This window comes from Erythrolamprus reginae, chromosome 2 (assembly GCF_031021105.1).
Source record: "Erythrolamprus reginae isolate rEryReg1 chromosome 2, rEryReg1.hap1, whole genome shotgun sequence".
NCBI lineage: Eukaryota > Metazoa > Chordata > Lepidosauria > Squamata > Dipsadidae > Erythrolamprus > Erythrolamprus reginae.
The window spans coordinates 179,914,382-179,927,115 of record NC_091951.1 but is presented as its reverse complement, the minus strand read 5'-3'; the positions used below and the strand labels follow the sequence as shown (position 1 = coordinate 179,927,115).

The 12,734-nt window shown below is 41.3% G+C and overlaps 1 protein-coding gene across 1 annotated transcript in view; it reads right to left on the bottom strand.

The window, feature by feature from the left end:
- The window catches only part of TIMELESS (timeless circadian regulator), a 77,563-nt gene that overhangs the window by 45,671 nt on the left and 19,158 nt on the right, over positions 1–12,734 (bottom strand). Inside the window, exons 2-8 of the mRNA XM_070740558.1 lie at positions 9,129–9,254; positions 8,527–8,680; positions 6,568–6,682; positions 6,097–6,159; positions 5,800–5,901; positions 4,128–4,283; positions 1,610–1,743 (exon numbers count right to left, since the gene is read on the bottom strand). Coding sequence (XP_070596659.1) covers positions 1,610–1,743; positions 4,128–4,283; positions 5,800–5,901; positions 6,097–6,159; positions 6,568–6,682; positions 8,527–8,680; positions 9,129–9,225 — 821 coding nt within the window. The 5' untranslated portion in view covers positions 9,226–9,254. The remainder of the gene's footprint in view (positions 1–1,609; positions 1,744–4,127; positions 4,284–5,799; positions 5,902–6,096; positions 6,160–6,567; positions 6,683–8,526; positions 8,681–9,128; positions 9,255–12,734) is intronic.

The window sequence follows — 12,734 nt, the reverse complement described above, 5'->3', positions numbered from 1 at the left end:
AAGCAGGTAAAAATGTGACTTTCCCACGTAAATAATATCCAAAATCATTCAACAAGGAGTTCCAAGTTGATTCATTCAGTTTAAATCCAGGGCCCAGTTATGTATATTTTAAGATTTCTGAGACTCAATTAGAACAGATTCTTTTGCCAAAATGCCACCTTTTGAACAAGCTTCAACAAGAGGAGACAGAAACTGACTTTAGAGAAGGCCTGACTACTTCTGGCTAACCCACTCAGAATTGTCTACTTTGATAGCAGCTGTTATGCAGGCAATAACTATATTCAATTCCCTCTGTCCATTTCTGTCTATTAAACATTGTCCACTGAAGCATGCATGATGAGAACCAGCTGAGAGAGTGCTGGGCTTCATTCTTGTGAGATTCCTTTTCTCCCGCACAGTCCAACCCCATTCTATCAGCAGTATTGAAAGATTCATTCATGTATTCTGGCAGAATTAACGAGGCGATAACGATATACTTAATCAGCTAGTAATTTCTGGTCTACAGGCTATTGCTCTCAACATAAAGGTGTTGTATCTAAACCTTCCTTAGTATGGAAAGCCGAAAACAGCTTAGACTCTTTTTAAATTTTCCTCTTCTTCCATTTCTTGATCACCCAAATTTTAAACATTTTGAAAAACCAGTGATTTGGTCCATGCTCCATTTGGGGCCGCAATGTCATAACCGAGGGCCTGTGAAGGCTTGAAGAAACGTTGTGATTTAAATCTTGAGTTCAGTCGGTGCTTCTCAATTATTTTCCACTAGGCCCCCACCCTAGGAAGAAGTAAACATTTTGTGCCCGATTTCCGATCTGAGCCCCGATGGAATTTTAGCGTTAATATTTATTATTTTACTTATTACAAGCTGCAAGCAAACTATGGGCACCCACAGCAAATGGTGTGGAAGTAGGTCTTAGGGTGCCGTTCGAAGCTTTCAGCCAACTGCAGGACGCTCCTCCTCGTCCAGCAGAAGTTTTGCCATGCTGTTCATGGCTACTGTGGCATCCACCACCACCAACAAGAACCCACGCAGCTGTCCCGCCCTGCCTGGCCGCCTTCTCTTCCAGGCTTGGAGCAGCGTGGAACTGGGAAAACACTCCCAGTCCGGTGGAATCGATCGAGAGGGACCACGCATATTCCCCAGGGGTCACAGGTGCCCCCAATGGCATCGCTCTACGACCCCCAGGGGGGAGCACCCCACTATTTAAGAAGCACTGAGTTAAGTCTTGATGATCTGTGGCCAGGCTCTGTGGCCACTAAAAGTTTATGGTGAAGAAAAAGTTGAGAACTACTGAGATAAACAAAAGTTGCCCCAAATAAATATGAAACATCCCTGCCTGCTCAGAAACTGAATATTGTATAAGAAATCATGGCTGGGATTGTAGTAAAATTATCTTTGCAGGAAAAATGTGGAGTTTTTTGGAGGAACTGTATTATTAGAAAGGTTGAGAACCACTGGATTTGACAAGGAAGGGGAATGGGCTTTCTTACTTAAAGGTTGCAGGCTCAACTCTTGACTTTTAAAGGATGGCACAACATGGAAAAGAGAGGAACCTTTTCTTCCCTACGTGACTTTGGCTGGGAAAGCCAGGTGGGAGACCTCCAACCTCACCTGCTGCTTCGCTGGAATACACGAGTCTTCTTCTCGGCCTGTTCCTTCTGCCTCAAGACTTCCAGTTCCGCCACATCTACGCTCTGTTCCTTGGCTGAACGGGTCTGCCCTGTGGCTGCCAGCAGCTCTGGATTCTATTGGGAACAATTTTCTTCCAGTAAAGCCAACTCTGTTTATTCCCTTCCCTTCCCTGCATACACCCCAGCAGAAAGCAAGCCAACAGAGGCTGCGTTGGATACCGAAGCTTTGGTCTCCCTACAATGGTGAAACTTTTAAAAGTTCATTAAATGCTTAATGAACATTCAATGAAATTAGATTAAGTGTTAATTTTAAAATGTTAATGGCAACAACTATCCTAAGTTAACGAACCAAGATGTTCTGACTCTGACAGAGGCCAGCTAGAACCAGAGAATGGAAATGCAACATTGGCTAAAGCAGGGCTCTCCCAACCTGGGCAACTTTAAGACTTGCGGACTTCAAGTCTCAGAAAAAAGAAGCAAAGCTGGCTGAGGAATTCTGGGAATTGAGGTCCACAAGTCTTAAAACTGCCAAGGTTGGAGACCCCTGGGCTAAAGAATAATCTTTTCTAATAAAAAAGTAGAACTATTAAATCTAGTTGACAGCCCAACCATCTCTCATCCTCCTTTGCCTTCTTCTACTTTCTGAAGCTAGAAAGGTAAAAAAATTAAATAAAGGTGTCTCTGTGGGTTTTACCCTGGAAGTCATGACCGACCTTCAGGGATACCGTATTTTTCAGAGTATAAGATGCCCCCCCCCCCCCAAAAAAGAGGGTGAAAACCTGGGTGTGTCTTATACATTGAATGTAACCCGGTCCACCCTCTCAAATGGAACTTTTGGAGGCGGGAAAAGCAAAGTGCAGAGCTCACAACCAATGAACCTGTTGCTAAAGTTCACCTCTGGGAACAGCTGGTTGGGGGTATTCCGGGAGGTGGATCTACCTGCCAGTCAGCTGTTCATACTATTTCAGGCTAATATACCTGTTCTAGGCTGTTTGCTAAGGACGCTAACCAGATGGAGGCTAGTAGGCAGAATTTTCCCCCCTTTCTTTTCCTCTCCAAAAGCTAGGGTGCGTCTTATATTCTGGTGTATCTAATAGTCTGAAAAATACGGTAATATTTAACCTCCATTTCTTAAGCCAAAGAGCCAGTGTTCTCCGAAAACATTTCTGTGGTCATGTGGCCAGTATGACATCACCACAGCACAGATCATGCGGTGCAGCATAGAACGCTGTTACCTTCCTAGATGCTTATATGTGGAACCTATTCGTCTACTTGCATTTGCATGCTTTCAAATTGCTAGGCTGGCAGGAGCTGGGACAAGTCACTCCATTTTACAGCATTCAAATTGCAGAGCTGTAGATATTTAACGGCAGGGGTCCCTAACCCCTGGGCCACGGCCCACTATCAAGCCACAGTTGATTTAGAACCGGAGCCCCACAAGTGGCAGGCCAATGCGCACATAGAAACATAGAAGACTGACGGCAGAAAAAGACCTCATGGTCCATCTAGTCTGCCCTTATACTATTTTTGTATTTTATCTTAGGATGGATATATGTTTATCCCAGGCATGTTTAAATTCAGTTACTGTGGATTTACCAACCACATCTGCTGGAAATTTGTTCCAAGGATCTACTACTCTTTCAGTAAAATAATATTTTCTCATGTTGCTTTTGATCTTTCCCCCAACTAACTTCAGATTGTGTCCCCTTGTTCTTATGTTCACTTTCCTATTAAAAACACTTCCCTCCTGAACCTTATTTAACCCTTTAACATATTTAAATGTTTCAATCATGTCCCCCCTTTTCCTTCTGTCCTCCAGTCTATACAGATTGAGTTCATTAAGTCTTTCCTGATACGTTTTATGCTTAAGACCTTCCACCATTCTTGTAGCCTGTCTTTGGACCCGTTCAATTTTGTCAATATCTTTTTGTAGGTGAGGTCTCCAGAACTGAACACAGTATTCCAAATGTGGTCTCACCAGCGCTCTATATAGCGGGATCACAACCTCCCTTGTGTGGCACAGCTCAACCTGCACAAGCAGTGGGCAAGCATGCATGTGTCCACACACAACTCAACCTGCACAAGTGGCAGGCTGGCGCACATGCATATGCCTGCGCAGCTCAGCTTGCGGAAGTTGAGCTGCATGCGTCTGTACACCGGCCCACCCCACCCCTCGCACACATTGGGCTACACGCACATGTGCATGCCAGCCTGTTGCTCACGCAGCCAAGTCCTCCTCCTCCTCTTCCCCCCAAGATGGACTGCGAAGCTACAAAGGTTGGAGACCGCTAGTCTAAGACTCAACGTCTTAGCCATTGAACCACCGTATCCCCTTCCGAAGCTATTAAAAAATTCAAAATTCCTGGAGATCTGGTTTGGCATTCCATCCTAGAAACGCTGTAACTTCTGCTTTTCTCCCCCCACTCCCCCACCACTTGCAGATATTTCCCACCGTATTCCAGCCTTCATTTCTGGTCCGAAAAGACTTGCTTGCTTACCTGGTCACGGAACATAAGGGATATTATCTCCAGCACGTGCAGACTCCACTGCTGTTCACTCGGGGAGCTGGCCAAGAATTTGAGCAGATCATCCATCCCGCTGATATGCATAGCCCAGAGCACTCGGTCATGGATGTTGGCATCATCGTCAATGTTCTATGGGAGAGATCAGATGGGATTAACCATTAGAGTACAGGCAGTCCTCGAATTACGACCACAACGGAGCCCTGAATTTAGGTTGCGAAGTGAAACACTTGTTTTGCCCCCTTTTTGCGACTTTCCTTGCCACAGTTGCTACAGTAAGTGAACGCACATTTAGCACGACATGGTTGTTAAGTGAATCTGGCTTCCCCATTGACCTTGCTTGTCAGAAGGTTGCAAAAGGTGAGCACGCGACCCCAGGACACTGCAGTTTACTAAGCTTAAGACATTCCCAACCCCTTAAAAGAAACCCGGAGAGTTATTCAGCAATAGTGCAGGAAGTTGTTGAGGCTACACAATTGAAACACTGAATAGGAAACTCCCGATTATATGAATGTTGTCAACATCACAGTCAGTCCCGCCCCGACTTACGCCCTTGCTGTTCCGTACAGTCCAATGACATTTGAACAAATTATTATTATAATTATTATTATTATTATTATAATTATTATTATTATTATTATGTCAGTACAACACAGCAAAAAAGATCACTATGCTGGATTTCATATTTCATCACCAGTCGGGCGCTTCCCAGGCACCTAGGACTGCATGATGTAGCGGCGAATTATGTTTGCCGATCCCAGTAAAGCGGCCTTTTGCAATTGACAGATGGAGATTTTGTCAATTCCGATGGTTTTCAAATGTCCACTGAGATCCTTTGGTACTGCGCCCAGTGTGCCAAGTACCACTGGGACCACTTTCACGGGCTTATGCCAGAGTCGTTGCAGCTCAATTTTTAGATCTTCGTATTTCACTAATTTCTCTAGCTGCTTCTCCTCAATTCTGCTGTCTCCTAATTATTATTATTATTATTATTATTATTATTATTATTATTATTTATTAGATCCCAATTGTTTTGGGAACTGTCCCTTCAACAGAGGGCTGCTTTAGTAAGCCATTCCATTCCCAGGGTTTGGTGATATGGTGTCTCTAGAAGGTACTATGAGTAGTTAAACCTTTCCCCCTCCCAACCGGCTCCCCCCCCCCCACTCAATAATTCATGGCAGATTGGAAGCTAGCAAATGTGAAGCCCAAGAGAACGATGGCAGTCCTGGCAATTGCCAGCACCAGCTAGTAAGACTCAAAGAGCCGGGGTGGCGCAGCAGTGCTGTACTGCAGGCAACTGGAGCTGACTTGTAGATCTGAAGGTCAGCGGTTCAAATCTCATCACCGGCTCAAGGTTGACTCAGCCTTCCATCCTTCTGAGGTGGGTAAAATGAGGACCCGGATTGTGGGGGCAATAGCCTAGCTCTGTTAAAAAAGTGCTATTGCTAACATGTTGTAAGCCGCCCTGAGTCTAAGGAGAAGGGCGGCATAAAAATCAAATAAATAAATAAATAAATAAATAAATGAGAGAGGGATTTGGGAAGCCCAGGTTCCTCTTATCTGCAGATATATGCTTGTATTTTCATTCCAGGCATCATTCAAGGCTGGCATTTGCCAGCCGAATGCCAGGCTTTCACTCCAATACCTTCTCTTCGTCGGGATCAGCCGGCACGTGCAACACATTGCGCACCAGGAGCAAGATGCGCTCAATCAACAGGTTATCTTCTTCCTGGCGCTGCTCCCAGTCCTAAAATGAGAAAGAAGAGATCATAGGAAACATACACATGGGGAGCACATGAAAGAGGTTAACTCAAGGAGGCAGCTCTTGTCTTCACTGCTCCCCAAATCTTGATCGACAAAATCTTCGTATTCTTTCACAATCCTTTCTTGTCCTCAAGCCACCTCTCATTTGACCCGGGAAATGGGTCGGAATGAAACTCACCAGCTGCAACAGTTCATACAGCTTCTCGCTTAACAGTCCAAAGACTTTATCGTTGGCAAATGCCTAAAAAAAGAATGGAGAAAGAAAAAAGGAATGTATTGCATTAGATTCCCATGAAGGCAGAGAAACCCCCACACCCTCACCCTCAAAGCAAGCTATAAAAACCTAGTATGGAAACTACAATCTGCTTCTTTCTTTTATTTGCCTTTAACATTATTATTATTATTATTATTATTATTATTATTATTATTATTATTATTATTATTATTATTATTTAACTTCAACAACTTGAATTAGCTGCAATCTCAGAGGCTACAATTCTTCTTCCCTTCAAAGATTCACAGCCAAACATATTGTAAAAAGCTTCTCAAGTGTAATTCCAAAGAGCACTGAAAAACAGGGTCTTATTTCTTCACAATCCTGTAATCCCGCAAACAACAGAAAAGGGGCTGGAGAAGATCTCCCACTCACTTCTTTATAACCCTGCAGGTAAGAGACAATCTGCAGGAAGTGATGGCGGAGGTTAATGTCCTGGGGAATTTTTCCAAAGCAGAGGATAGCTGGTTGAGTTAAATTCACCATTAACCTAGGGAAACAAAGACACAGAAACTTTGCCAATGGTTGTAACATAAAGCCAATTTAATTTTGTTGTCAATAAACTGCTTCAGTATTAAAATTATTCAAATATTTTAAAGCTATACTAATTTCCCAACAAATGTAAGCAGTGAGCACACTTTTACACTGATATATTTTGTAGCTAATTCATTGGGATGGCTTCCTCGATATTTCATTTTTTGTAAGTATTTTTCAGTAGTGAATTCCTAATTGCCACCTACCTCTTCCAGTTCAGGATTTGGTTCAGTTTTAAATATAAGTGGATAATGGCTTAATCCAGACTGGGATCACCATGTGTGACAAACATGGAATTTAAAAAAAACCTGGAGATTCTTTCAGTAAAGAGTTTAATTTTCTAAACAGGCTAGACTACTTATTTTTTCATTCTAACGTCCGATCTGGATTGCCTTCGCCTCCAGATAAGGCAGCTGGTATGGTACACACTTAATGTATGGCAGCTGGTATGGTACACACTTAATGTATGGCAGCTGGTATGGTACACACTTAAAATTTGGTTCTGTAAAGGATACTAGTTCTTCCTCCCAGCACAATTAAACTGGTCTCCTTCTATAGTTATGCCATATCCTGATTCCCGACCTGGATTTATATTAAACTAATGAATAATTAGTTTTAATTTTAAAAAGAGAGATGAGATGCCACCATATTCTGCTGAAAAATGGATCTGTTTAGCTTTGTTGATTCTCTGAAGGTTAAAATAATAAGAAGTGATTTTATTTGGGACATGTTTTCCAAAATGCCTAACTTATTATTATTATTATTATTATTATTATTATTATTATTATTATTATTTATTGGATTTGTATGCCGCCCCTCTCCGCAGACTCGGGGCGGCTAACAACAGTAGTAAAACAACATGAACAATCCAATTAATAAAAACAACTAAAAAACCCTTATTATTAAAAAAAGGTGTATAGACTTCAATTCCCAGAATCCTCAGCAGGGGGCCGGGGATACCACAGATTATTTGGAACTATATTAAGATTTAGCTAAAATTCTCAGTCATACCATATATTTCATAAATACATTATTCAAATTGACTGTGTATAGATATTAAACAAAACTGCCAGAGCATAGCCAACTATCAATCTCATTTATATCTGGAGCCGTCAATAGTTTCAGACTAAAATGATCATAATCTCTTGTCACTGATAGTAATAGCAATAGGATTTAGACTTATATTTAGACGCTTCATAGTGCTTTTACAGCCCTCTCTAAGTGGTTTACAAAATAACGATATTGCCCCCAACAATCTGAGTCCTCATTTTACCCATCTTGGGAGGATGGAGGGCTGAGTCAACCTTGAGCCGCTGGTGAGATTTGAACTGCTGAAGTACAGCTAGCAGTTAGCTGAAGTAGCCTGCAGGGCTGCACTCTAACCGCTGCATCACCCTGGCTCTATGATGAGCGAGTTAGGTCTTATGGGGGAGGACAAGACCAGGACATGAATTGTTCCCTCATTTCTGTAATGCACACTCCTCCATTTATTTATTTATTTATTTATTTATTTATTTTACTTACTTACTTACTTACTTACTTACTTACTTACTTACTTACTTACTTACTTATTCAATTTTTATGCCGCTCTTCTCCTTAGATTCAGGGTGGCTTACAACCTGTTAGCAATAGCACTTTTTAATAAAGCCAGCCTATTGCCCCCACAATCCGGGTCCTCATTTTACCCACCTCGGAAGGATGGAAAGCTGAGTCCATTACTATCTGCTACTGATATGCTTCATACTTAAAACTATAACTAATAACCTTTCCTCCCATCTTCTTCCCTCCTGCCATTCCTACCTGATGACAGCATCAAACAGCTGTTTATCTTGGGGGTACTGGATGATAATAGGGATCAGGTCATTTTGCAGAATCTGAGCAGCTCCCAGCTGCTGCCGAATATCCCGGGTCTCATCTTCATGGCGCAGATAGCGGATTAGATCTTTCACACTCTCTGGAGGAATTCAAGACAAGCAGGAGACAAACATTCAAACGGGTGCAAGGCTAGACTTCACAGAATGGCTATCCCAGGATACATATTAGTTATACCGTGTACTAAAGAAGGAACAGATAAGTGGCTGTGCTGTTGGAACTATGACTCCCATCCTAGCAGGCTAGGACTGATGAGAGTTAGAGTTACAATATCTGGAAGGTAACATATTGCTTCAATGACAAAGTTGTAGGACTGGGGAAATGAACCCTTGTGTTGTGTCCTGGAACCCTCCAAATAAGGATGACGGGAAGATCTCTTCCAGTTTTTTTTCAAAATCGACACAAAAAGTTAGAAAGCCCCTTTAAAGAACTTAAATGTTTCCTACTTCATGATTTAATTGACCCCATCTAACAGTCACTAACTGAGACATAAATAGCCCTTACACATCCTCCCAGTCTTGATCTCTTACCTATACAGTCTGGTTCTTTGTGGTAGGTGTCCCCTTCTAAGAAGCCAAGGGCACTGCAAGTTGCTAGGAGTTCACAATTCATCATGTACAAGTCCATAAATCTCAGACTAAGAGAAAGAACAGAGCCTGCAGAGAACAGAGAGAGTTTAGCTGTGCAGTTGAATATTCATAAAGCAAGGGAATCACTTGATGAAACAGTGAATACTGTACTTGCTTAATATCTACCACGGGAGCCTGCAAAAATCCAAAGCACTTGTAATGTTAGAGTTTTTAACTAAAGTCAACGTATTCCTAAGATTTCACACAGGAATAGAATAGAATAGAATTCTTTATTGGCTGTGTGATTGGACACACAAGGAATTTGTCTTAAGTGCATATGCTCTCAGTGTACATAAAAGAAAAGATACATTTGTCAAGAATCATGAGGTACAACACTTAATGATTGTCATAGGGTACAAATAAGCAATCAGGAAACTATATTAATATAAATTGTAAGGATGCAAGCAGCAAGTTACAGTCATACAGTCATAAGTGGGAGGAGATGGGTGATAGGAACGATGAGAAGACTAATAGTAATAGTAATGCAGCCTTAGTGAATAGTTTGACAGTGGTGAAGGAATTATTTGTTTAGCAGAGTGATGGTGTTCGGGGGGGAAACTGTTCATGTGTCTAGTTGTCTTGGTGTGCAGTGACCTATAGCATCATTTTGGGGGTAGGGTTTGCTTTAAAATATCTTGGATAGAACTGCAGACATGATTAAAGTTACTACCACCTACATATACCAGTATGTGCAAATAAAACATGTTCATAAAAGAAGTCCGAGGTACATGGAACATATATGAGATCATGAAGGAACAAATAGAAATCCTAATTTGCAATTAAAACACAGTACCACCTAAACCAGAATATCATAAAATAAACCAGCTTCTTTTATGTCTCTACGTATAATCCAGTTTCCAAATTGTTATAGAGGCAAAAAGCAACGTGAGACGTATCATATTATTCTATATGTCTACATTGACATTCTTATCTGAATTTATCCAAGCACATCTGTATGCTTAGTTTTGACTCTAGCAATTGACTTCAAAATCAACTCCCAGCAAAATTAAGCTTTAAAAATACTAACTACTGTACATGTAGAATTGTATAATCCAGCTGAAAACAAGTGTGAGTTTTCTGGAAATAAGACCTAGAAACTTAAATCAACTGAACCTACACACAGGGGAAAATCAGGACCCATTGATCCAACAACTTATCACACACACACACACATACCAACAAAGGATGTTATTAACAACAAACTTTCCCATTCAAGAGTATAATACACACAATGAAGTGATAAAGTAGCTCCACTTCAATATTTTGGCTTCGATTTCAATAATGCCCTTTGAAGTGTGTAAAAAAGGAAGGTAAATGCCTCTCTGCAATTTTTGAAAGCAGCCACCCCATGTTCCCCCTGGGCCCATATAGCATGATCTAGGAACAAATGCAGCTACCTTAAAAGGCTGCAAAGTGTTATGATCTTTGGTGCCCCTAAACGCTCAGAATTATACACTGCTCAAAAAAAATAAAGGAAACTCTTAAACAACACAATATAACTCCAAGTAAATCAAACTTCAGTGAACTCAAACTGTCCATTTAGGAAGCAACACTGATTGACAATCAATTTGACATGCTGTTGTGCACATTCAACGTTGTATAGAACAAAGTATTCAGATCTAGGATGTGTTATTTGAGTGTTCCCTTTATTTTTTTGAGCAGTATATTTTGTAATCCAACCCCAAAGCACTACCATAGCTCTGAAGTTTTACCGTCATATTAAAGAAAAGCAAATTAGATGAAAAACTTAAAACACTTACTCATTCATTCAATGGGCAACTGGCTATTTGATAAACATGATGAAATTCTTTCTTTTGCACTCTATACATGTAGCTCATAATTTCTGCCCATTTATGGCCCTGAAAATTAATTATGTGCCAGATACAACAGACTAATTCTTTAAGCCTCCCCCTTGCAAGTGAAAATCTCAGAAGGGAGCCACTGAGTTTACGTATATATTAACACATCAAACCAGAAATGAAAGATTTGCTAACATGGACATAAACACATATAGTTGGTCTATGATTCAGTGTCTCCTACTATAGGTAAGAAAGACTTTAGAACTCAGTCAATATATTTACCTGTATTTCCCCCACCCACCCAAAAAATTGTCCCTCCAATCTGTGGATAGAAAAGTATTTACTTTCTCCTAATAGAGAAAGAAACAAATAAGCAAAATTTCTCCCTCCACTTCCAAAGATAAAGGTTGGTTAGTAAGTACAACAAAATATGAGGACGACCAGCTCAGACTACCATCAGTTTAATAAAATCATGCCTAGGACTAAGGAAATCCTGTTTCAGGTGTTTATTATTGCAATTACAAATCAAAATAACAGACACTGGAGGTTTTAGGACCATCATACTTTCAATATAGCCTTTCTCTCAAAGCTGCTGTTAGTGGGGGGGATGGGACTTGAGAAAAAAACGGGATATAAATCTAACAAGCAAATAATAAAAATACTAAAATAGACACCACTGGCTGCAAGAAAGCACGGCTCCTCCAATCTCTGGTCTTAGATTCTTTAACGAGTAAAATAAAAGGAAATCAGCCAACTAGCTTTCTATACCTGGACTTGCACAAATAATAGGATAATTAAGCATCTTATCCGTATTTACACTCTAGGTCAAACCGCTCAGCCTTGATCCCAATCAAGACTGAAATTGAGGGCAACCCACAATCTGAACAAGACTGCAAGACAGCAAATCATTTACGGAGGGCTAAAAATCATAAGCACTAGACATTTCCCCATCAACTCCAGATAAACCACCACACAACTGTAATTTACCAGCCAAATCTCCCTCCTGTGACTTTCATGCACAGAAACTCTTCAGATAAGGTTCGGGGCGCGTAATCCTTCCAAACTTCGGGAGGCTATGAGAGAGGGGCAGCCAAAGAGAGACAACCACTCAGGACAAGAGGTCTGACTGCATCTAGCAAAACCCCGACTCCTTAAAAAAGGTTGTGAGGGAAGGGGGGGGGAGAGAAAGGGATTACTTGTTTTCTCCACCCACTTTTGACAAGGCAATTCACTGTTTCCCACATCTTAGCTCCTGCTTTGTTCACACTGCTCTCTCAAGACAACAGCATAACCCGGTTTACATAACTGGTCCACTTACCCAGCCTGCTATAGGGGATCTAACCTACTTTCCAACAATCTTGGGAGGCAATGATAACCAAGGCTACTATGCACAAATGTTGGAATATGGCAGACGTGCAGATATGCTGCAGAGGGACCTGTTAGAAATACAGGAACATTTGGAAGATGAGATAATATTAAGAGGTTGAACTGGGAGACCAAGGCACGGAGACATATTGGAGGGCGTGCAAGGTGTTGCCCTATGTCAGCTCCAGCGCGCATGGATTTTCAGCCTAGGGGAAGGCCGTTTCGCTCTCCGGAGGTTTCAGGGAAGCTTCCCCGAAGCCCTGAAATGCTAAAAAACCTTTAAAAAATGGACTTCCGATTTGCCATTCTGCTGTTTTTTGCATTCCGGGGCTTCAGGAAGCTT